This window comes from Strix uralensis, chromosome 4 (genome assembly GCF_047716275.1).
Source record: "Strix uralensis isolate ZFMK-TIS-50842 chromosome 4, bStrUra1, whole genome shotgun sequence".
Classification (NCBI taxonomy): Eukaryota; Metazoa; Chordata; class Aves; order Strigiformes; family Strigidae; genus Strix; species Strix uralensis.
In genome coordinates this window covers 413,118-435,217 of record NC_133975.1, presented here as the reverse complement: position 1 = coordinate 435,217, position 22,100 = coordinate 413,118, and the positions used below count along the sequence as shown (strand labels likewise).

The following is a 22,100-nucleotide window of genomic DNA, read 5'->3' as shown; positions in this document are numbered from 1 at the left end:
CCCCCCCGTGTCCCCCCCCAAACACACACACAGGCCACACTCAGCTCGCCCTCGGAAGCCGCTTTATTGTGCCCCCGGTCGGCCCCACAGCCGGGCAGGGGTCCCAGGTGCAAGGCAGCGGCTGGCAGGGGGGCGCCCCTGCCCCCCCGGGAGAGGCGGGGGGTGACAGCACGTCCCGGGCCACCCCAGCCCCCAGCCGGGTGCAGGGCCGGCAGCGCCCCGGGATGGCCCCGCTCACTGCTTGACCCGTCCCCCATCGCCCTCGCTCACGAAGCGCTTCCGGCCCCTGCGGAGGAGGAGGAGGAGGAGGATGAAGGTGGGGGGGGGTACCCCCTCACACCCCCCCCCCAGGCCCCCCGGTGCCGGTACCTGGCGGGGCAGGCGTCCCGCAGCGCCCTGGTGATGACGCCGCGGTCGAAGCAAAGCTCCACCAGCCGCTCCAGGAGGCCGTGGGCCAGCGGCACGTCCAGGCTGATGTCCCCCAGCTCCTCGTACACCCGCTGGAAGCCCTGGGGGGTCACGGAGAGGGACACACACACACACACACACACACAGAGCGATGTCAGCCGCGGGCTGCCCCCCGACCCCCCCACTCCGTCCGCCCCGCGCTCACCCGGTTCATCTGGTCCAACGTCACCAGCCCCGTCTCCCACAGCACCTTCAGCAGCGTCACCATCTTGGCCACGGGTTCCTCCCCGGAGCCTTCCAGCACCATCACCACCGCCTGCGGGCAGCGGGCGTCAGTGGGGGCATGGGGGGACGCCCCACGGGACACCCAGCACCCCCCTGGACCACCCCGGGTCTCACCTCGTAGACCAGCTCGTGGTGGAAGTGGGGCACCTCCAGCTCCCGCAGACAGTGCTCGGCCTCCGCCACCTCCCCGGAGAGCAGGTACTCGCGCAGCAGCAGGTTCATCTGGGGACAGAGGCAGCTGGGGCGGGGGCGCGGGGACACGGCGCTGCGGGGACACGAGGGAGGACAGCGTGGGGACGTGGCCTTGGCAGGGGGGAACAGACACGGTGAGTTCTGACGCAGGGAGGGTGCAGCCGGGGTCACATCCTGAGGGAGGGGGGTGTCCGTGGGACATCTGGGGGCACAGCCAGAGGCGGGGGGGGATGCAGGGAGGACAGACAGAGCAGAGGGGTGTGTCCGGGGGGGGTCATGGGCAGGGCTGGGGGTCGTGGTGCGGGACGTGACCCCGGGGGGGGCGGTGGGACGGGCTCTGACCTCCTTGACGAGGTGCTTGACGGGGCGCTGGCCGCCCCCCACGCCCCAGACGTTGTCCAGCCGGTTGACGTCGCGCTTGATGCGGAGCAGGACGGCGGCGCGGTCGAGGGCGGCCCTGCGGGACAGGCGGGTGACGGCGGCCGTGGCGGGGGGTGCTGGGGAAGGCGGTGGCGGGGGGGGCCGGGGCGGCGCTTACCTGGCGTGTTCACAGTCCACACGCCCCTTGTAGCGCTCCAGGAAGTCCAGGGGCAGCGCGTGGTCGGCCACCGCCCGGGCGATGAACTGGCCCAGCAGCTGTGGACGGAGAGTCAGTGCCTGGCCACGGCACGGCCACGGGCCCCCTGGCACGGCCACAGCCCCCCCGAGCATCCCCCACCACAGCCACAGCCCCCCCCTGCGCATCCCCCAGCACAGCCATGTCCCCCCCATGTCCCATCCCTGCCCCCTGCCCACGCCCGCCAGCACCTGGGGGGCCTCGGGGGTGTCGAGGATGAGGTCGGGCAGGTCCCGCAGCATCTTGTCGAAGGCCCAGGCGATGTCCTCGGGGGTGACGACGCGGCCCACCAGGTCGGAGAGCAGGCGCGAGGTCAGCTCGCGGTGGCTGGCCTTGCCCTCCAGCGCCAGGGCCACCGCCAGCGAGGGCACCGCGTGCCCACGGCTGCCCAGGTTCAGCCCCCGCAGCAGCTCCTGTGCCCGGCACGTTACCCCCCGCCAGGACCCCCGGACCCTCCTCAGGGGACCCCGGCCTCCCCCACCCTCAGGAGACCCCCCCCTTTCCCTCCCCATCACACCCATGAAGGTCCCCAACCGCCACGGGATGCCCAGACCCTCCCCGAGGGACCCTGACCCGTCCCCGAGGGTCCTTGTCACCCGGGGGCCCATGTCCCCTCCCCCAGGGATGTTCCCCACCCCCAAGGGACCCCCTTTTTCTCCCCTCATGGCCCTGAATGTCCCCCCGCCAAGGAACCCCCCTCCCCAAAGGGTCCCCATCAGCAGTGGGACCCTTCCCCCCCCAAGGGCCCCTTCCCCACCCCACCCTGCCCTGTCCCCGAGGGTCCTTGTCACCGAGGGGCCCCTGTCCCCCCCCTGCAGCCCCCTCCCCACCGCACCATGACCTCGCTGGTGTCCCCGTGCTCGAAGTACTCCAGCACCATGGGCTGCACGTTCTTCTCCAGCTCCCCCTCCTCCAGCTCAGGCACCACGGTGGCGTAAACCGTGTCCCCCTGAGGGGACGGGATGCTGCCGGCCCTGCCTGCACCGCTGCCCGCAGCCGGACGCTGCCCACAGGGGGGGGCGGGCTGGGGGGGACACACTGGGGCCGTACCTGAGCCACCTCGTCGTAGTTGGGGTCGCGGGCGTCGGGCTCCTGGTAGCCGTAGACCACGCCGGGGGCACCCCAGACCCCCTTGCCCCCAGCACCACCTGCACCGGGCAGCCACAGGGTGAGGGGGGGGCTCAGTGGAGGGGGGCAATGAGGACCCCCCCCGGGGGCCCCCCCCAGACACAGAACTAAGCCTGGGGCACTGGGAGGGAGCTCAGCCCCACAGAGAGGGGGGGACAGGAGGGGAGTGATGGAGCTTTGTGGGGGCACAGCCCCACATGGCGGGACAGGAGGGGTCCCAGCCCCACAGGGGACAGAGGGGGGGTCCCAACCCCACGGGGGACACAGAAGGCAGGTGATGGAGCTGCATGGGGGCTCAGCCCCACGGGGGGGACAGGAGGGGTCAGGCAGAGTCCCAACCCCACGGTGGGGGACAGGAGGGAAGTGATGGAGCTTTGTGGGGTCCCAGCCCCACGGGGTGGGGGACAGGAGGGGTCCCAGCCCCACGGGGGGGGGACAGGAGGGGTCCCAGCCCCACATGGGGGGACAGGAGGGGTCAGGCAGGGACCCAGCCCCACGGGGGGGGGGACAGGAGGGGTCCCAGCCCCACATGGGGGGACAGGAGGGGTCAGGCAGGGTCCCAGCCTCACGGGAGGGGGACAGGAGGGGTCCCAGCCCCCCGGGGGACACAGTTGGGGCCTGGCCGGGTGCTGCCGCCCCCTCCTCACCTTTCTTGGGCAGCCCCCGGCCCTTGCCCGTGCGGGAGCGGCGGTCGTGGGCCCGGCCCTTAGGGCTGCCGGGCTCGGGGCCAGGCTCGGCGCCCTCGGAGAGCGACTCGCGGGTCGAGTCCCGGGAGGATGCGCGGCGCAGCCGCCGCTTGGCCTTGGCCTTCAGCCGCGCCTCATGCAGCAGCTTCTCCTGGGGGGTCCAGGTGCGGGGACCCCCGGCCCCCAGCAGCTCTTCGTCCCCGTCCTCCTCCTCCTCCGCGGCCGCCGAGCAGGGGCCCTGCACACCGCAGGCACCATCACCCCGCGCCGGGGCCTCCCCCAGGACCCCCATGGCACCCCCCGGCTTCCCCCAGGACTCCCAAGGGACCCCTGCCACGCACCCCCAGCCTCCCATGTGCCCCCCAACCTCCCCCAGGATCCTCATGTGCCCCCCAGCCTCCCCTGGGACCCCCACAACATACCCCCAACCTCCCCCAGAAGCCCCATGGACCCCTGGCCCTGCCTTGGGACCCCCAAGGGACCCCTGCCACCGTGCCTCCAGTCTCCCCCAGGACCTCCATGTGCCCCCCCAGCCTCTCCAGGGACCCCCATGGGCTCCCACCCTCTGCTGGGACCCCCACAGTGCACCCACAACCTCCCTGGGACCTCTATGGATCCCCCCCATGCACCCCTTGGCCTCCCCCAGGACCCCCAAGAGATCTCTGCCACATTCCCCCCAACCCCTCCTGGGACCCCCATGCGCCCCCAGCTTCCCCAAGAACCCCCACATACCCCCCCAAGTGCCCCCCAGCCGCCCCCAGGACCCCCATGGGACCTCTGCTATGTGCCCCCCCAACCTCCCTGGGACCCCCCCCAGGACCCCCAGCCTCCTCTGGGACCCTGAAGAGGCTCCCGGCTTTCTCTGGGACCCCCATGTGCCCCCCCCCAGACCCCCACCTTGGCTTTCCCTGGACCCCTTGCCATGTGCCCCCCAACCTCCCCTGCGATCCCCAGCCTCCCCCCAAGTGCCCCCTGGGACCCCTCGTCCTACAGGGACCGCCGACCCCCCTCCGCTGCCTCCCCCACCCCACACACGTAGCACCGGCCCGATCCCACCGGGGCTCAGCCCGGAGAGGGGGGGCAGTGGGGGGGGGAGGGCAAAGTCCGGTGCCGTTACTTGCCGTAGCGAAGGCGGCGGCTCCCACCTCGGTGGCGGGGACGGCCATGGCGGGCGGCACCGGGGCCGCACCGGGACCGGGACCGGGAAAAGGGGCGCTTGGCTCGGCCCAACCCCGCCCCGTGACGGAAGTGACCGGAGATGGCGGCATCATGGGAGCCGTAGTCGCACTGGGGGGGGTGTCCGGTATCCCCGGTCCCCGGCATCCCCCTGACCGGGACGACGGGCGCGCCCGTCGTCCCGGTCAGGGGGATGCCGGGGACCGGGCAGAGCCCCCCCCACCGGTTCCCACGAGCACGGTGCAGGCAGCACAGCTGCAGGCAGGAGGGCAGTTTTGGGGTGCCGTGACGCGCCACAGGGAGGGAAACGGCTACCGGGGAGCCGGGCCGAGCCGTTTTATTGCCGCCGTGCACGGTCAGGCCTCAGCAGCGTCACCGCCGCCACAGCGCAGCCGGGGCAGCCGCCACCGCCGGGCCCGGTGCAGCCGCAGCGCCAACCATTGCTGCTGCCCCCCCGAGAGGTAGAACTCGGGGACCCCCCCGCCCCGCAGCCGCGCATCAGCAACAGGCGGGGGGGTCGCCGCCGTCGCCGGCACCTCCAGGGTCTCCAGGCCGTGCAGGCTGCCGGCGCACGGCTCCTGCGGGTGGGCGACGGTGCCGGAGCCTGGTCGGGGAGAAACGGAGTCGGGGGGGGCGGTTCCGGAGCCTCGCACCCCCACACTGGTGCCACCCAGGATGGTTGTAGCCGCGCGCCGGTGGCCGTGTGCCCCCTCCTTGCCGCCGTGACTCACAGCAGCGGCGCAGCGAGTGCCAAGGGCGGGGGGTCCCTCTGGCCCCCCCGGGGGGTTGCTGCAGGAGGCAGAGGATGGCCCCGTCCATCTGCTGGAAGACGCAGAGGGCGAGCAGGCGCTGCCGGGTTTCGGGGGGCAGCCCGGAACGTTCCGAGCCCAGCAGTTCCCGCACCAGCTCCACGTCCTGACGCAGCTGCAGAGCTCCCTGCAGGCTGGGGGGGCACCAGCTGCCGTCAGCACAGGACCCCCCCTCTCCCCAAGCTCCCCTTGCCGCCGTTGGCTACCTGAATTTGATCCTCCTAGCCAGGATATGATCCATCCAGGCCTCCAGGAAGGCCGTGGTGGCCCACGCCAGGGCGGGGGTCTGGGCGTCGCGGGGCAGCAGCCGGGCGACCGGCAGCACCTGGCCCAGAACCGCCTGCGCCGCTGCCACCGCGTACGGGCTGGGGGAGCCGGGCAGCTCTGGGGGGGGACACACACACTCAGCCCTGTCCCTGCGGCCCTGCCCGGCACCGAGACCCCCCCCAGACACCCACCGGTGCGGGGGCCGCCCCGCCAGTGCTTGCCCAGTGGCATCGTCTGGGCGAAGATCTCGGCTGACACCCGCTTGCAGTCGGTGGCGAACATCTGCAGCGCGTCCCCCGAGAAGAGCTGGGGGGGCAGAGGGGGGGTGTGACACGGCCGCCCCATGGCACCCTGCGGCCCCCACCCCGGGCTGGGCCCAGCGGGAGCGGGACCACGGGGCATCCCCCCCCCGCCGTACCTGGATGCTGGCGGCCACGGAGCGAATCTGGCGGCAGAGCTGGTGCTCAGGGGGGGATGGGGGGACGGGGGGCAGTGAGGGGGGGGCAGCTGCAGGCTCCGGGAAGGTCCCGCTCACCAGCACCACCAGCTCGTCCAGCTCCGTCTTCAGCAGCTGGAGGGGAGAGGGGTGAGATGGATCCTGCCCAGTAGCCAGCTCCACGGCCAGCCCCCAGCCCCATGGCCAACCCCATAGACCCATAGCCAGCCCCACGGCCAGCCCGATGGCCCCATAGCCAGCCCAACAGCCAGTCCTCAGCCCCACGGCCATCCCCATGGCCAGCCCTCAGCCCAATGGCCAGCCCCATAGCCCCACAACCAGCTCCAACCCCACAGCCAGCCCCACGGCTAGCCCCATGGCCAGCCCTACAGCCAGCTCAGCCCCACAGCCCCCCAGCCCCGCATACCGGCAGGTCCCCCTGGGTGAGGAGCAGGAGCTGGGGCAGGGCCCGGGCCGCCCGGTACCGGCAGGCGCTGCCCGTCAGCCAGGAGCGGGCAGCCTGCGCCGCAGCCAGGCAGCAGCCCAGCACCTGCAGGCGCAGGCAGGGCGAGCGCGGGGGGCGGCCTGGGGGTGACGAGAGGGGTCACAGGGGCTGGGGGCGGGGCAGCACAGAGGGGGCCCCCGGGGCCCGCCCCCCCCCAGCCCCCCCCACTGACCGGGCAGGCAGGCGGGCAGGGCCCGCAGGCAGCGCAGGGCGAAGGCCAGGGCCGGGAAGAGCCGCCGCAGGCACCGCGCTGTCCTGCTCCGCACCGGCACCGGCGCCGGCGAGCGCGTGTCCGACAGACCCGAGCCCAGGGCGCGGGTGAAATCTGGGGGGACAGGGGTGGGGGCACCGGTCAGCAGCACCCGCCTGTACCCCCCACCCCGCACCCCCCACCCCCCGTACCTCTGTCCCAGCTCCGGAGGACGCCCCGGCAGAGCAGGCGCAGGCAGAGGCCCCCCAGCTCCTCCTCACACTCTTGGGGGACACCAGCTGTGGGGGGTGGGACAGGGCGTGAGGGGCCAGCGCACCCCGCGGTGACCCCCCAGCCCCGGTCCGGCCCCCACCTACCCTGGGCGAGAGCGTCGCTCAGCTCCCGTGCCGTGGCCATGCCCATCCCGCCGTGGGGCACCCCCAGGCCGCGCCCCAGCGCCTCAGCGGCAGCCCCCCAGAAGAGCGGGCGGTACCGCGCCAGCAGGGCCTCGGCCGCCAGCGGCTTCTCCCCCTCGGGCTCACGGAGGACGCGGTGCCGGAGGCCATCGGCGGAGGCCACCAGCACCCCCAGGATGAGGCCCATCAGCTCCTCGTCCTCCCCGCACAGCGCCCGCAGCTCCCTGGCGAGGCCCGGCGGCTCCTCGTGTCCGGAGGGTCCCACATCCACCGCAGCACCGCGCTCCGGGGGCCATGGCACCGCCACGTCCTCCCAGCAGTCGCCCCGTGCCCCGTCGCCCCCGTCCCGCGGCTGCAGGAGGGGCTGGAGCCGCTCGGCCGCCAGCCAGCCCCGCTCGGCCGCCAGTAGCCCCAGCACCCTGGCCGCGGGGAAGGCGTGGGGGCAGCCGCCGGCGGTGCCCAGCTCCAGGGCCAGGTTGCCCACCACCCGGTTGTAGATCTCCAGGCCCTGGAAGACGTCGGCGAGCAGCGCCGGGGCCACGGGTCCGGCCCGCGCCAGCGCCCGCAGCCGCGCCTCAGCGTGTCGTTCGGCCAGCCCCGCGGCCTGCCGCACCAGCCCCAGCAGCGCCTGCCGCATGCGGGCCACCGGCTCGTCCCTCCGCAGCGGTCGCAGCCACGGGTCGCCGCGCGTCCGCCGCCACAGCCCGCTCCAGCGCCCGGCGTGCGCCCGCAGCTCCCGGCAGAGCTCCCGCAGCGGCGGGGCGGCCCCCAAGTCTCCCGCCGACAGCTCCGGCAGCACCAGGAGCCGGCGGAGGAAATCGGAGGCGGCCTTCAGCCGTCGGGCGTAGCGGCGGGCGAGGCGCAGGCGGTGGCCGTGCCGCAGCAGGGCGTGCAGGACGGCGCCGCGCTCGGCCACACACCGGTGGACGGGGTGGTGGGAGAAGGCGGTGCCGGTGCCGTCGCCGGGCTGGGGCCGCACGTGTCCCCGGATGGTCTCGGTGCGAGGGTCCTCCCAGACGCGGAGGCAGCGGCGCAGCCCCACGCAGCTCAGCTCCAGCGCAGCCAGGAGTGCCGGCGCTTCCTCCTCCTCCTCCTCCTCCTCCTCCTCCTCCTCCTCCTCCTCGCCGGGGCTGCGCAGCATGGCCTCCGTCTTCGGCGGGGAGCGGGCCGGGCCCCCACGGGGACGGGGACCCCCGGTATGGGGTAACGCGGGGGGCAGCCCCGTGGGCACCCCAGGGAGCCCCCGGCCCCCTCCTGGCGCAGGCCCCGTCCCGCCGGGCTGCTCCTGCCGGCTGCCAGCGGCACGCGACGCGTTAATTACGCATTAATTGCGCAGCACTCGCCACCCGTCCCGCCCCCCCTCGGTGTACCCCGACCCCTCCCGCCTGGGCTGCGGGCGATGAGGGGTTAACCGCGGGGCAGGGGCGGAGCTACGGGTGAAGGGGGCGGTGCTACAACCGGGGGCGTGGCCGTTGGTGACGGTGCCCCGCCCTTCGCCGCTGGCAGCCGCGGAGCCGCGCCCACCCCCGTGGCCACGCCCCCTCCCCCGTTGTCAAGGAGACGGCGAGGGCGGCCCCGGCCCCGGCCGGTGTCCCCGGTGAGGGGGCAGGGCCCGGGGGGCTGCTCGTCCGTCCCGGGCCTCACCTGCAGGCGGGTCTCCCCGCCGCGACGCTCAGGGCCGCCGTCCTCCGCGCTGGGCCATCCCCGGGGGTGGCGGGAGGAAGCAGGCTCAGGCCGCTCCCGCGTTAATCCGGAGGAACGGGCAGGGCTGACCCGCCGCGGGGGTCAGCGCCGCGGTGCCCGGTGGAGGGCGGGGTGTGGGGGTGTTGAGCACCGGGAGGCGACCGGGCCCGCGGCTTCAGGCCAGGCGGGAGGGGCACGCGGAGCCCCGGTGCTGCTGGGCGCGGGCCTCACGGGCCGCCGTCCTGCCCGCACCCAACATGGCGGCCGGGCAGCCTCGGCCGGTGCCAAGCCCCACTTCCGGTCCTGGCGTGCCCCACTTCCGGTCTGGCCGTGCCCCACTTCCGGTCCTGGCCGTGCCCCGCTTCCGGCACGTCCAGCGGCGGCGGCCCGGGGCGATGCGGGGGGCGGGCGGGACGCGGGAGCCGCCCGGGCCGGGCCTGGGCTCCTCCAGCTTCGGGGCTGCCCCCGCCGCCTGCCCCTGGGGCTGCGTGCTCGGCCCAGGCGGCTGGAGCGGCGGTACGGGGCGGGGAGCCGGGGAGCGGGGCCGGGGGGTCCCGGGACAGGCCCGGGGGGTCCCGGGACGGCGGGTGCCGCGCCTTGAGCCGGCCCGCCGGGTGTGGGGGTGCCTGCGGGGCCGGGGCTCGGGGCGGGGGGCGGTGGCGGCGGGGAGGAGGAGGAGGAGGAGGAGCCCGAGTCCGGTCCCGCCCCGCCGCTGCGTTTCGGTTTCGTTTCCGAGGGCTCAGGGCTGGCTCCGCTCCCCGCAGCGCCCTTCTGCCCCTGGCACCGCCTGCCCGGCGCCGCCGAGGCCGAGCGCAGCCGGCGGCAGGTACGTGGGGACCGAGGGGGCGGGGGGCGGCCGGAGCCCCGGGGGTTCCCCGCGGGAGGCACCGCCGCCTCCCCCGGCCCGATCCTGCCGCCGCTCCAGCTGCCGGTGCCGCCGCAGGACGACTCCTGCCCGGTGAACCCCAGCGCCATGTGGGAAGTGTCGGGGGCCCGGGATGCCTTCAGCCTCGGTGCGTCGGGCCGGGGGGGGGGACCTGGCGGGGTCCCGGTGCTCGGGAGCTGCCGCTGACGGGGCCCCGTTTACCCCGCGCAGGCCCGGGGGTCTGGTACTGCCCGGGCCAGCTGGAGGAGTCCAGCGAGGAGGAGGAGGAGGACGAGGCGTGGCTCAGGTTCAGCCAGCCCTGGGACGTCTCCAGCGAGGACAGCGACCCCCCCTACAACTTCTGCGGCTTCAAAAAATCCTTCCTGTGCGAGGAGCCCCCCCGCGCCCCCCCCAGCGCTCTCGAGGTGAAGCTGCAGCGGCTGCCCATGCCCTGGGGGCACCAGCTCACGGCCGAGGTAAGCGCCCCCCCGCCCCTACCCGCGGGCTGCCTGCCTGCTGCCCGATCCTGCCCCCGCCGTGCCCCCTCCCCGGCCCCTCCTCTCCTCCCTTCTCGGGGGAGCGGGGGGGGGAGGTTTGCCCCCCCCCGGGGCCATCCCGCTCTCCCGTTCACGGCGTCTCTCCCCCAGGAAGCGGAGAGGAACGCGCGGGAGCTGGTGGCAGAGGAGGAGCGGATGAAGAGGAAGGCGGAGAAGAAGAAGCTGAAGAGGAAGGTGGGTGCGCCCCGCGGAGGGGGGGTTCCCCTGCCAGCCCGCGGCGTGCAGGCAGCTGCCTGTGTTTCCCTTCCTACCAAGCCCGGCCGCTGGGCAGAGGGGGGACACGCATCTCAGGGGCAGCCCCGGAGCTGCGGCGTGAGGCTGCGCTGCTCCACGCGCTCACGGCTCCGGCTCCGCTTTCAGAAGCAGAAAGACCGGAAAAAACGGGAGAAACTGGGCCAAGAGCTGCAAAGCCAACAGGAGGCCGAGGCGGTGAGCGACCGTGCCGGGCACTGCTGCTGCCGGGGGTCCTGGGAGGGGGGCGGCCGGCAGCGCCCCACTCCCCGGCTGCCGTCTCTCTCCTCGCAGAGCTCCTCGGCCCTGCACAGCGCTGGGGGCGCAGGGCCCCCCCAAACCACCAGCATGGAGGAGGGGGCTGGACAGGCAGGTCCCAGCCCCTCGCCGTGCCTCGGGGGCAGCGCGGCCGCCTCGGGCGAGGAGGAGATGGAGGTGAGGGCTCCTGGGGTACGGGTGCTGCCCTGCGGCCGGGCCCCCAGCCCCCCTCGCCCACCCTGCCTCTCCCAGGACGAGCTGGACCTGAGCTGCACCTTCGTCTTCAAAGCCCGGCAGAAAGCGGGCGTGCGGCTGCCGGCGCCCGGCAAGGAGAAGCCAGCCCGGCCAGAGGGTGCGGAGCCAGGCAGGAGGCCGCCGGGGAAGGTGAGCTGGGCCCCGGGGGGCTTCTCACCGGCCCCACAGGCCCGTGCTGCCCGCGCTGCCCATCCTGCCCGTCCCGCAGGTGCCCCCACCCGTCCCCGTCCCCGTCCCGGACACGAGCGTGGTGCAGCAGAGCCTGATTCTCGCAGGTCGGTGCCTCGTTGGGGGCCGGCGTGGCTCCGGGCTGTCCTCGAGGAGCTTGTTCCTCGCGCTGGGGGGCGGCAGAGCCCCTCGCTCCTCTGTGGTCCCCATGGTGGCGGGGCGGGGCGGGGTCAGCAGCGGGCAGCGCTCTCCCCACAGGTCGTGGCAACGAGGCCGCCCAAAAGGGCCACTATGCCGAGGCAGTGCAGGCCTTCACCGAGGCCGTGAAGCTGAACCCCAGGGAGCACCGGTGAGTGACGGGGCCGTTCCTAGAGAGCAGGGGCTGGGGGTCCTGGGCAGCAGTAATCCCCGCCCCCCCCCCATCTCTTTGCCCCGCAGGCTCTTCGGGAACCGCTCGTACTGCTACGAGAAGCTGCGGCGCTACGAGGAGGCGCTGAGGGACGCGCAGGTGTCACTGGGGCTGCGGCCCGGCTGGCCCAAGGGCTTCTTCCGCAAGGGCAAGGCGCTGCGGGGGCTGCAGGTACCCGGGGGGGCTGCGGGGGGGCTGCTGGGGCTGGCTGGAGGGCCAGTGGGGCTGGGTGGGGGCTGTGGGGTGCCAGAGGGGCTGCAGGGTGCCAGGAGGGCTGGCTGGGGGGGAGCTATGGGGTGCTGGGACTGGATGGGGGGGCTGGGGGGTGCCAGGGGGGTGGGATGTGGGGCTGGATGGGGGGCTGGGGGGTGCCGGTGGGGCTGGGTGGGAGGTCGTGGGGGTGTCAGGGGGTACCAGGGGGGCTGGGTGGGTGCGCGTGGGGTGTCGGGGGGCCATGGCGCTGCCATCACTGAGCCCCCCCGGCCGGGCCCCAGCGCTACGCCGAGGCTGCCGGCACCTTCGAGGAGCTGCTGCGCCTGGACGGCGCCAACGCCGACGCTGCCGCCCAGCTGGAGGCCTGCCGGGCCCTGCTGCGGGTGAGGGAATGGCTCCCCAAGGACCCCCCCCGCCCCCCCCCCCCCCCCCCCGCCCCGCGGGGCCTCACCTCCTCCTTCCCCCCACCCTGACAGCAACGCAGCGCCCGGAGCAGCCCTGGGGGGGTCCCCGTGTCCCCGTCCCTGCTGGAGGCCGGGGAGCCGCCACTTCCCCCTGGTAAGGGATATGGGGGGGGGGGCTGGGGTTTGGGGGGACACGGGGGGGCCGCGCTGAGCCCCTCCCCACCTCTCAGCAGGGGAGGGGCCGAATGGGAGCTGCAGGGACACGGACACAAGTGGCTTCGTGACTGTCATGAGCTCCAGGAGCCAGGCGAGGGGCCAGGGCCGGCCTGTGGCCAGTAGCCAGCAGACGCTGCCCCCCACCCATCCTGCCAGGTGGGGGCCGGTGGGCAGGAGCTGGGGGGGCCCAGGGTGCTGGGGTGGGGGGGGACATGGCTGTGGTCTCCGGTGACGCCGGCGGGTGTTTTGGCAGGGACTGCTTCCCACTGTGGGTGGGGTACGGCACCGCCGGGATCAGTGAGAAGGTGCTGCAGAGCTGCTTCGGCCGGTGAGTATGTGCTGAGCCCCCCCCGCGCCCCCCCCGCACCCCCCTGCACGCCCCATCATCATCCTGGTGCCCCCCAGCCCCCCACAACCTGCCCTCCTTCCCCAGTACTCCTGGCCTGGGGCGGGGGCCCTGCGAGGGAGGGACTGGGGGAAGGCCTGGGGGGGTGTGGGTGTCTCTGGGGGGTGTTGGGGTGTCTCTGGGGGGGTACTAATGCACCCCCCCAGGTTTGGGGAGATCCGCTTCATCCGGGTGCTGCCGGAGCGCCACTGCGCCTTCATCAACTACACCCGCAAGAAAGCGGCGGAAGCGGCTTACACGGCCATGCAGGTGAGCTGGGGCTGGGGGGGGCAATGCGTTGGGGGCCCCCCCAGCCCCCTGGGACTGGGAATGGGATGTGGGGGGCCCGTGGGATGTGGGGGGGTTCAGCCCCTCCTGCCCTCAGCCCCTCCTGCCCTCAGTCCTACCCCAGGGGGCCATCACTGCCAGCTCCCTTTTTCTGCCCACACATTCCCCTTTCCCTCTCTCTTTTCTCCCCATTTTCTTCTCTTATTCCAATTTTCTCCCCCCCCGGTCCCCCTTTTCTCCCCCCTGATCCCCCTTTTCTCCCCCTGCCCCTTTCCCCCCCCCCTTTTCCCCCCCAGGATGCCGAGCTGGAGGGGAGCAGACTGGCGCTGCAGCTCAAACACCCCTCCCACGCCACGCCCTCTCCCCGGCGGCACCCTGAGCCCTGGGGGGAGGTGGGTGGCCCCCCCGGGGGGCTCCTGTAGCTGGAGGGGGGGCGTGTCCTCAGCTTCTGCCAGTAGAGCTGGAGCCCCCACCCTGCTCTGCGCCCCCCCTTGGGCCTGGGACCTAGCGGGGGCCTCCTGCCCCTGGGCTGGGCTTTGCTCCCCTCCCAGTGCCATGGGGGTGACCCCCACCCCTGGGGGAGTGGGCTGCCCCCCCCCACGTGTGGGGCTCACCGAGGGGGGGGGTCCCCTGGGACTAGAGCCTCCGGTTGGGGGTGCACCCCCTCCCCTTCCCTCCCCAGGGTGCTGGGGGGTCGGGGGGGCAGGTCTGGGTCCCAGGACGGCCCTTCCCCCCAGCCCAGGTCTGTGCCTGTATTTTGGGGGGTTCAGACCCGATTTTTGGGGGTCTGGACCCGATTTTTGCTGTTCCTAATAAAACTGAGACCGAGCCGTGGTGTCTGTCCTGCGGGGGGAGGATGGCAGGATCGGGCCCGGCCCAGTGTGGGGCTCGGACACGGCGACCCCCAACACCCCCTACGCCCCCCCCCCCCCGGCTCCTCCCGGGGCGGCGGTGACGGGGGGGGGGGGGGGGGGGGGCGGGGGCAGAGCCCCACTGTAACGTCACCCGCGGGGCGGGCGGGTGTGACAGGCAGGACATCGAGTAGAATTTGATTAATATGCAAATAGGCACCAGGGCGAGGGAGCGCGGGAGACAGCGAGTAATTAATCACGAGTTAAAAGAAATTAATACCAACAGCAGAGGGGGTCGGGGGGAGCGGCCGCGGTAATCGGGCGGAAAATTGGGAGAGAAAAACGGGGGGGGGAGAAGGGAGGGGGGGCTGCGTGTGCCTGCGGTGACACGCGAACCCCCCCAGGTCGGGGTGTCTGTCCCTGCGCCCGGGGGCCCGCAGCCCCCCCCTCGCCGTGCCCCCCCCCCGCGCCCCCCCCGCCCGCTCCTACCTGTCACATGGGAAGCGGTTCCTGCCGGGGACGCTCAAAGGCACTTTGAGCGAAATATCTTTTTTTTTTTTTCCCCTTCCCCCCCCCCGGCTGCGGCGCGGGGGGAGGGGCGGAACAATGCAATTAAAACCGGAGAAAATTCCGGGGGGGGGGCGGGGGGGCGGCTCAGCCCTCGGAACTTCACACCGGCGTAATTAGATCAGCGAGGGCTCAGATGGAGCCGGGGGGGGCGGGGGGGGGGCGCAGCCGAGGCGCGCATAGCTGCGGTGACAGGAGCCCCCGGGGGGGGACACACACAGCAGCTGCCCCAGCCCCCCGCCTCGCGTGGGCCGCGGCACCGGAGGGGGGGGGCGGGAATGTGGGGCTAAGACCCCCGGGCCCCTCCTCGCTGCCCCCCCTCGCACCCCGAATCGCTCCCGCTCGTCACACCCTGCGGTGACGTCACTGGGGCATGACGTCACGAGGGGCGATGGGGACTCGGGGGGGGGGTAGTTTGGGGTGGGGGGGAGCGCGGGGTGAGGCCACGGGGATGGACACGGGGGGGGTTGTCTGGTGCTCCGGCGGGACCCTCCGCCCCGGTGAACCGGCAGAGCCGGCCCCGGTGTGTGCTCAGGGCCGGGGGTACGGGGGTGACCCCCCCCCCCTCCGTCCGTTGGTCCGTCTGCCCCCCCCGAGGCTCCGCGCTCCTCGATAAGGTGTCGCCTTTATTCCAAATATTTACACCCGGGCGGACCGCGCCGGGGCCCCCCCCCGCCCCGTGCCCGCGGCTTTGGGGGCGGCAGGGTGGACACGGCGGGAAATAAACTTTAAAATTTAAAGGAAAAAAGAAAAAAGAAAGGCGAAGGAAAAATTAAAAAAAAAATAAAGGAGAGACGAAGGAAAATTTAAAACAAAAAAAAGGAAAGACGAAGGAAAATTTAAAAAAGAAAAGACCAAAGAAAATTTAAAACAAGAACAGCAAAGACGAAGGGGAAAAAAAGGAAAGACGAAGGAAAATTTTTTTAAAAAAAAGGAAAGGCGAAGGAAAAATTAAACAAAAAAGGAAAGACGAAAGAAAAAATTAAAAAAAACAAAAAAAGACGAAGGAAAAATTAAACAAAAAAAGAAAGACGAAAGAAAAATTTAAAAAACAAAAAAAGACGAAGGAAAATTTTTAAAAGAAGAGGAAAGACGAAAGAATTTAAAACCAAAAAAAAGTGGAAAAATTGCACCAATCCCCCCCGGAGCGGGGGCTGCGCGGCCGCCCCGTCCAGCCCGGCGGCTCGGTCAGTCTCGGTGCCGGCCCGGGACCCCCCCGGCCCCCCCCGCCTCAGTCCCCCACGTCGATCTCCTCCTCCTCGGGCTCGGCGGGCGGCGGCGCGGGGCCGGGCGCGGGGGGGCGCGGGGGGTCGGGCAGCGCCGCGAGCTGCCGCAGGGCGGCGGGGGGCAGCGCCTGCAGCGAGGCCACGTCGGCGCGGAGCTCCTCCAGGTCCCGCTTGAGCTTGGCGCGGCGGTTCTGGAACCAGGTGATGACCTGCGCCGTGCTGAGCGCCAGCGCCGCCGCCAGCTGGTCCCGGTCCACCGGGGACAGGTACCGCTGCCGCAGGAACCGCCGCTCCAGCTCCTGCAGCTGCCGCGCGCTGAACGCCGTCCGCGACTTGCGCCGCTTCTTGCAGGGCGGGCGCGGCCCCAGCGGCCCCGGCGGGTCCCGACCTGCGGGGACAGCGGGCTCAGGGCGGCGGCACCGGCGGCACCGGCACCGGCACACCGGCGGCACCGGCGCATCGGCACCGGCACATCGGCACCGGCACCCGCACCCGCCGCCGCTCAGCGCCGATCCCGTCCCAACCGGGAAACACCGAACCCGGTTAAACCGACCCCAGCCGGGCCGCGCCGAGCTGCGTTAAACCCAGTTAAACCCAGTCAAACCCAGTTAAACCGAGCCGAACCGGGCCGCCCCCGGCTCAGCCCTGCAAACCAAACCGAGCCCCGGCCCTGCCCGGGGACGCGGCCGGGTCCCCGGTACCGGGAGCGCGGAGCCGGCCCGCCGGGGCCGAGCCCCGCCGTGTCCCGCCGGCGGCCCCGGGGCTCCGGTCCGGCTCCTCCCCAGCGCCGGCTCGGTCGGTGACCCCGTCCCGGCCCGCCGCACCGGGAGGCGGGAGCGCAGCCCCGGGAGTCCCGGGCGGCGGGGCCGGGCCGGCAGCACCGAGAGCGGTCGGTCCGCGGGTCCCGCCGGGCCCGGTCGCCGCCGCCGCTCCCGGCACGGAACCCCGAGGCCCCGATCCGGCCGCGCTCCGGCGGAGAAGAGAAACCCCCGGTGAGACGCGGAGCGCGTCCACCGGCGGCTCCGGTAACGGCCCCGGTAACGGCTCTGGTAACGGCCCCGCAGCGGCGGCTCTGCTCCGCGGGACCCCCGGGGGCCGCGAGCGGGTCCGTCCGTGCAGCGGCCTCGGTCGTTCGTTACCGGAGCCCCGGGATGTGGGGTCCGTGGGTCCGTCCGGGTAACAGAACCCCGGCCGCTCCCGTTTCTGTCTGTCGGGGCAAAGACGATTTTTTTTTTTTTTTCCCCTTTTTTTCCGTTTATCACGGCAGCCCCGCTCTGCCCGGTCGTGTCCGTCCGTCCGTCCGGGTAACGGCGTTTTACCTCACCCACGGGAACCTCGGTCTGTCCCTTTCTGTCCGTCGGTCCCGGTGCATTTCCGCGGGCCCAGCCCGGCCGGGGACGGGATCGCGGGTTTCGTTAATTACGAGTCCCCCGCTCGCCCCGGCCCTGTCCGTCTGTCCGGCCGGGTAACGGCGTTTTACCTCCGTTCCGGGAGCCCCGATCTGTCCCGTTTCTGTCCGTCTGTCCGGCCGGGTAAGGGGATTTTTCGTTTATGGCGGGAGCCACGCTCCGCCCGGCCGCGTCCGTCTGTCCGGCCGGCAAACGGCTTTTTTTCGTTAATTACCGCAGCCCCACTCCTCCCGTGTCTCCGTCCCGGTAACGGGGTTTTTTTACCTTAATTCCGGGAGCCCCGAGCTGTCCCTTTTCTGTCCGTCTGTCCGTGCGGGCAACGGCTTTTTTTCGTTAATGCCAGGAGCGCCGATCCGCCCGGCCGTGCCCGTCTGTCCGTCCGGGTAAAGCTGGATTTTATTTCGTTAATCATGGGAGCCCCGCTCTGTCCGTCCGTGTCCGTGTGTCCGCCCGGTAACGGGGGTTCGTTAATTACCGGGGCGCCGCTCGGCCGGTCCCTGCTCGGCCGGGGAGGGGAATTTTTTTTTCGTTAATTACAGGAGCTCGGCTCTGCCGGTGTCCGTCTGTCCGGCCGGGCAACGGGGTTTTTCGTTAACCGCGGGAGCTGCGCTCTGCCCGTCCCTGTCCGACTGTCCGGCGGGTAACGGGATCTTTCGGTTAATCACGGGAGCCCGGCGCTCTCTGCCCGTGTCCGTCTGTCCGGCAGGACAAGGGATTTTTCGTTAACGGCGGGAGCCGCGCTGTGCCCATCCGTGTCCGTTTGTCCGCCCGGGGAAGGGATTTATTTTTATCTTCGTTAATTACAGGAACGCCACTCTCCCCGTCTCTGTCCGTCTGTCCGTCCCGATAAGGGTTGTTTGGGTTTTTTTCCGTTAATCACGGAGCCCCGCTCTGTCTGTCCGCCTTCGTCTGTCCGTCCCGGTGAGGGTTGGTTTTTTTTCGTTAACGGCGGGCGCCGCGCTCTGTCTGTCCGTGTGTCCGTTCGTGTAAGGGATTTTTTCGTTAATCGCGGGAGCCCCGCTCGGTCTGTCCGTGTCCGTCTGTCCGTCCCCGTAAAGGTTCTTTCGTTATCGGCGGGCGCCGCGCTCCGCCCGCCGGTGTCCGTCTGTCCGCCCGGTGGAGGATTTTTGTCCGGGGCGGACGGCGGGGTCCCGGTTGCCGCTCGGTCCGTCGGCCCGTCCTCCCGCTCTCACGGGGGGTTTCCCCGGTGGAGACGAGCCGCGGACCGGCGGGGCCGGTTCGTTCCCGCGGCGACCGCGACTCGCCGGGTCTGCCGGGCCCGGTGCCCCGGGGAAGCCGCCGCCGGGCCGGGCCGGCAACGCCCGTGAGCGGGGACCGGCCGCCCGACCCCGCCGGGACCGGCGGCGGTTCCCCGGCCCTGCCGGTAACGGGGTTTTTCTGCGGGAGGCCGGGGCCCGCCCGGAGCCGCCGTCCCTGCCGGGACCGGTAACGGGTTTTCGTTGCCGACGGGCCCGATCCGCCGCCGCTCTGCCCCTGCGCTCGGTCACGGTCACGGTCACGGCTCGGCGGGGCCGATCCGCCGCTCGGGACCGCGGCTCCCGGTAAAGCCTCCGGCCCCGGCCCGGCCGCTCCTCCCGCAGTCCCGGGCTGCCCGCACCGGCGTCTCGGTCCTGGTCGCGGCTCACCGGGGCCTCGCTCCGTCTCCCGGTGCCCGGCCCCAGGCCTCTCCCTCTCCCCGGCCCGCGGCCGCCGCTGCGGTACCGGGGCCGCCCCGGCCGGGCCGCCGCGTCCCCGGGCGAGCACCGGCCCCTTCCCGGCCGGCGGCCGCGGGGTCCCTGGGCTCCGGGACGCGAAGGAAACTTACCGGGGACCCGCGAGGAGAGACCCCGGCCCCGGCGGGGCCCCCCCCCGCCCCGGCTCCGGCACCTGCCCGCTCCCCGTCCCGTCCCCCCCCGGCTCCCGGCGGAGCCCCCCCGGCCCCGACCCGGCTCCGGCACCTGCCCGCTCCCCGTCGCGTCCCCCCGCCGGTCCCGGCGGAGCCCCCCCCGCCCCGGTACCTTCTGCCGCCTGCAGCACGCCCAGCTCCAGCCCTTGGAAGGTTTTGCTGGCGAGTTCCTCCAGCGCGCAGAGCGGCGAGGACGGGGCGCAGCCGCCGCCGCGGGGCCCCGCCGCTTTCTCGGGGAGCCGGGCGGGGGGCGCGGCGGGGCCGGGCCCGGGGGGGCTCCCTCCGCGGGGCCGCCCCAGGATGTCCTCGATGCCGAAGGGGGTCAGCGGTTTGTTGGAGTTGGCGGGCGGCGGGAGCTGGTCCAGGGCGCTCCGCCGGCCGCCGCCGCCCGCGGGGAGCAGCGGGGGGGAACCGGCCGCCTCCCGCGCCGAGGTCATGGCGCGTCCCCCGCTCCCGCACCGTCTTCAGCACCGCGCCCGCCTCATCCCGCCGCCGGTGCCCCCCCCCTTCTCGCCGCCGCCGTCCCGCCCGCGCATCAAGCCGCGGCCGCACTTAAACCCCGCGGGCGCAGCCCGCCCCCTCGGCGGGGGCCCGGCGGCGGCGGCGGGGAGCGATCGGCGGGGCTGGGCAGCTCCGCGCCCGCCGCCGCTTCCCCCCCCCCCCGCCCCCCCCCAAAACCCCGCGGACCCCGGTGCCGCAGCCTTAAAGACCCGGGGCCGGGGCGGCAAATTGGGCACCGGGAGGAGGAGGAGCCACCGACGGCGCGGGGAGGGGGGGGGGTGGTGAGGGGCGGGGGGGGGGGGCACCGTTCCCTCTGCGCCGCCGCTACCGGGATGCAGACGGGGCGCAGCTCCGCGCCTCCCCCTTGTACAGCGATTTTAATCCCCCCCCCCCCATCCAGCTCCGGGGGGCGGCCGGAGGGTGCCCGCTGCTCCCCCCAACCCCCCCCCCCCGCCATACTCAGCGGGGCTTTTACCGTCGCAAAAAAAAAAATTTATTAGCTCCCCTGCTCTAAAATGCCCCATAAAAGCGCAGGGGCCGCCGCGTCTGGGAGTGATTAGGCCGCTTCGGGTGGGTTTTGGGTTTCAGAGCGCGGCCTGGCCATAAATCCCCCCCCCCTCTCCAGCCCCCCCCCCCCCCCCCCCCCACTGCCCTCCCTGGTACAAATAGCTCCGGGATCCCGACGGCTCGTAAAAATCCCGGGGACGCCCGCACACGCAGGTGAGCCCCGGCTGTCGACACCGGGTCTGTATCCTCCGGCGGGATCGAGACCGGGGGACGCCGAATCGCCCCTGGGGCGATTCGGCGTCCCCCGGTCCCGATCCCGCCCAGTGCCCCCGTGGGATGCTCCAGGCCCGGGGGGACACACACACACACACGCGGTGACGGTGCGGAGGGCACAGGGGTCACGGCGGTAATGAGAGAAAATGAACCTGCGGGAGGGGTGGGGGGGCAGCGGGAAAACCGGGCTGGGGGAGCAGGTGCAGGGGGACCCGGCAGTGCCGGTGCCGGGAGGGGTTTGGGGAAGGGGGGGGGGTGGTGGGGAAGGGGGGGGGGTGTTTCCAATCTTGCTGACAAAAGCAGAACGCGATCCCCCGGCTGGAAATCGGAGTTAGACAAATTCAACCTTGAAATTTCCCAGCAGCCGGAGCAATTAAACGCTGGAGCGGCGGGGGGGGAGTGGGGTGGTGTGGGGGGGGGGTGTGGGGGGCGTGGAGCAGCCTGGGATCGAAACGATTCGGGAGAGGGGTGCAGGCGGCTCCCGGGAAGCGCCGGCGTGGTGTTGCCGGACGGGCCCTTCGCCTGCTGACGCGGCGGCGGCCGCCTCGCACGCGGCTTTTGTCCTCTCCGGCGGCGACGCGGCGCGGGGAGACGGTGGAGCTGCCGCTGCTGCACGTGCCGCTGGGTCCCGACGCTTCCCCGGGGGGACACGACGGTCCCGGGGTGCAGATGAGCCCCGGTCCCTGCTCCTGCCTCAGCTGCTGGTGGAGCCGGGCCCAGCTGGGCCCTGGTGAGCTGCAGTCCCCTCCGGCAGCACCGCGCGGCACAAGGGCACCGGACAGGAGCCCCCGGCCCCCCACGGGGGTGAATCCCCCACCCCCAGGGATGCTCCCGGGGGGCAGCGCCGGCACCTCCTTCTCCCCTTGACCCCACACTTTTGCCCCATGAGCTGTGCCCGGTGAGGTGCTGCTGGGGGGGGATGAGGAGGACAGATCCTGCCCGGCCCCCGGGCAGTGCTGAGCCCCCGGCAGCAGCGGCAGGGGCACAGGGTCACAGCAGCACTCCCCACCCCTGCGGCAGACCCGCCCCCCCCAGCCCCCAGCCCCAGCGCAGGGTGAGAGCCTCGGCCCCCCGGCTCGTCGCCGGGCGGGGGACGCGTCAGCTCCAGCTGCCGGGAACTCGGGACAGGAAACGCTTTTCACCCCCAAAGTGGGACACAGGGTGGAAAACATAAATGAGACCTCTGAAATTTTTGCAGGAACCTTGGAGCTTCCTGCAAGCGGAGCAGAGCGCCCTGCGCTGGCCGGGCGCCCGTAGCCGGCGGGGACGGCGACAGGCACAGCGGCCTGCATGGAGCTGGGGGCACCCCGGGGTGCCGCCAGCCCCCCCTCGGCTCCCACAGCTCCGCCCCACTGGGTTCGGGTCCCCCAGGGGCTCAGGTCCCCCGGCTCCCAGCCTCCCCCCAGCCCCCTGCGGCAGCCATGCCGGGCTCTGCGCCCCTCATCGCGCGTGTGCACGTGTGGGGCTGCGTGTGAGGGTGTGAGCACGCGCGCGAGGGGCTGTCCTGCCCCCCCACTCAGGACCCCCCATCTCAGGGGGCACCGGCAGCTCCAGGCACCCATGCTGGGACACGGAGGGGGGCAGCCGGCAGCCGGGACGCCCCCCGCGCCACGCTGGGGTGCCTGCGCCGTGCCAGAGTAACGCGATTAGGGGCGGGAGGCGGTGGCTCAGCCCGCTAATACGCTTACGCCCCAGCACCGCGCGCTGCCCCTGATCTATTATTTATCGGATCCATTTCAATAACGTGGCTCCGCGCCGAAGCGCCTGGCGGTAACTCGATTAGGGGCGCTCCCAGCCCCGCACCGGAGCTGTAG

General features: G+C 72.7%; 4 protein-coding genes across 7 annotated transcripts; 1 reads left to right on the top strand and 3 right to left on the bottom strand.

Annotated features, from left to right (window-relative positions):
- Positions 1–25: 25 nt before the first annotated feature.
- Positions 26–4,667, bottom strand: LOC141942327 (programmed cell death protein 4-like). 3 transcript variants are annotated; one of them, XM_074865307.1, is made up of 11 exons: positions 4,437–4,667; positions 3,277–3,553; positions 2,552–2,649; positions 2,337–2,450; positions 1,693–1,914; positions 1,424–1,521; positions 1,228–1,342; positions 808–958; positions 614–724; positions 370–509; positions 26–286 (listed from the first exon to the last, which is right to left on the bottom strand). In XM_074865307.1, the coding sequence occupies exons 1-11, from the start codon at positions 4,584–4,586 to the stop codon at positions 41–43; spliced, it is 1,722 nt and encodes a 573-aa protein (XP_074721408.1). In that variant the 5' UTR covers positions 4,587–4,667; the 3' UTR covers positions 26–40. The 3 variants fall into 3 exon arrangements, with proteins under 3 accessions (XP_074721408.1, XP_074721410.1, XP_074721411.1); XM_074865309.1 differs by having other exon boundaries at positions 4,461–4,667; XM_074865310.1 differs by having other exon boundaries at positions 46–286; positions 808–915; positions 4,437–4,662.
- Positions 4,668–4,789: 122 nt separating this feature from the next.
- On the bottom strand, positions 4,790–9,129 carry CCDC142 (coiled-coil domain containing 142). Of its 2 annotated transcripts, XM_074865305.1 has the most exons (11): positions 9,115–9,129; positions 8,759–9,070; positions 7,076–8,406; positions 6,911–6,997; positions 6,681–6,833; positions 6,431–6,588; positions 5,986–6,138; positions 5,759–5,873; positions 5,507–5,684; positions 5,223–5,434; positions 4,790–5,095 (listed from the first exon to the last, which is right to left on the bottom strand). In XM_074865305.1, the coding sequence occupies exons 3-11, from the start codon at positions 8,253–8,255 to the stop codon at positions 4,848–4,850; spliced, it is 2,484 nt and encodes an 827-aa protein (XP_074721406.1). In that variant the 5' UTR covers positions 8,256–8,406; positions 8,759–9,070; positions 9,115–9,129; the 3' UTR covers positions 4,790–4,847. The 2 variants fall into 2 exon arrangements, with proteins under 2 accessions (XP_074721406.1, XP_074721405.1); XM_074865304.1 differs by lacking the exon at positions 9,115–9,129 and having other exon boundaries at positions 8,759–9,097.
- Positions 9,055–13,633, top strand: TTC31 (tetratricopeptide repeat domain 31). The gene is made up of 16 exons (XM_074867429.1): positions 9,055–9,313; positions 9,562–9,810; positions 9,894–10,138; positions 10,310–10,393; positions 10,580–10,648; positions 10,745–10,885; positions 10,961–11,092; positions 11,172–11,238; positions 11,390–11,480; positions 11,570–11,711; positions 12,035–12,136; positions 12,230–12,311; positions 12,388–12,529; positions 12,627–12,701; positions 12,926–13,028; positions 13,343–13,633. Exons 1-16 carry the CDS (start codon positions 9,055–9,057, stop codon positions 13,466–13,468), a joined length of 2,109 nt encoding a protein of 702 aa, XP_074723530.1. The 3' UTR covers positions 13,469–13,633.
- A 1,444-nt stretch (positions 13,634–15,077) lies between these two features.
- Positions 15,078–19,627, bottom strand: LBX2 (ladybird homeobox 2). The gene is made up of 2 exons (XM_074864989.1): positions 19,118–19,627; positions 15,078–16,078 (listed from the first exon to the last, which is right to left on the bottom strand). Exons 1-2 carry the CDS (start codon positions 19,440–19,442, stop codon positions 15,696–15,698), a joined length of 708 nt encoding a protein of 235 aa, XP_074721090.1. The 5' UTR covers positions 19,443–19,627; the 3' UTR covers positions 15,078–15,695.
- Between the last annotated feature and the right edge of the window lie 2,473 nt (positions 19,628–22,100).

What these genes read in the sequence shown, in the direction of transcription:
- TTC31 (XM_074867429.1), top strand. Translation starts at nt 9,055, where the DNA reads ATGGCGGCCGGGCAGCCTCGGCCGGTGCCAAGCCCCACTTCCGGTCCT. An exon ending in GCCAACAGGAGGCCGAGGCG is followed by an intron (nt 10,649 to 10,744) that starts GTGAGCGACCGT and finishes CTCTCCTCGCAG; the next exon opens with AGCTCCTCGGCCCTGCACAG. An exon ending in CGGGCGAGGAGGAGATGGAG is followed by an intron (nt 10,886 to 10,960) that starts GTGAGGGCTCCT and finishes TGCCTCTCCCAG; the next exon opens with GACGAGCTGGACCTGAGCTG.
- CCDC142 (XM_074865305.1), bottom strand. Translation starts at nt 8,255, where the DNA reads ATGCTGCGCAGCCCCGGCGAGGAGGAGGAGGAGGAGGAGGAGGAGGAG. An exon ending in TCACCCAGGGGGACCTGCCG is followed by an intron (nt 6,139 to 6,430) that starts GTATGCGGGGCT and finishes TCTCCCCTCCAG; the next exon opens with CTGCTGAAGACGGAGCTGGA. An exon ending in GCACTCGCTGCGCCGCTGCT is followed by an intron (nt 5,096 to 5,222) that starts GTGAGTCACGGC and finishes CTCCCCGACCAG; the next exon opens with GCTCCGGCACCGTCGCCCAC.
- LOC141942327 (XM_074865307.1), bottom strand. Translation starts at nt 4,586, where the DNA reads ATGATGCCGCCATCTCCGGTCACTTCCGTCACGGGGCGGGGTTGGGCC. An exon ending in ACTACGACGAGGTGGCTCAG is followed by an intron (nt 2,451 to 2,551) that starts GTACGGCCCCAG and finishes CCGTCCCCTCAG; the next exon opens with GGGGACACGGTTTACGCCAC. An exon ending in GTGGACTGTGAACACGCCAG is followed by an intron (nt 1,343 to 1,423) that starts GTAAGCGCCGCC and finishes CCTGTCCCGCAG; the next exon opens with GGCCGCCCTCGACCGCGCCG.
- LBX2 (XM_074864989.1), bottom strand. Translation starts at nt 19,442, where the DNA reads ATGACCTCGGCGCGGGAGGCGGCCGGTTCCCCCCCGCTGCTCCCCGCG. An exon ending in CGTGCTGCAGGCGGCAGAAG is followed by an intron (nt 16,079 to 19,117) that starts GTACCGGGGCGG and finishes CTGTCCCCGCAG; the next exon opens with GTCGGGACCCGCCGGGGCCG.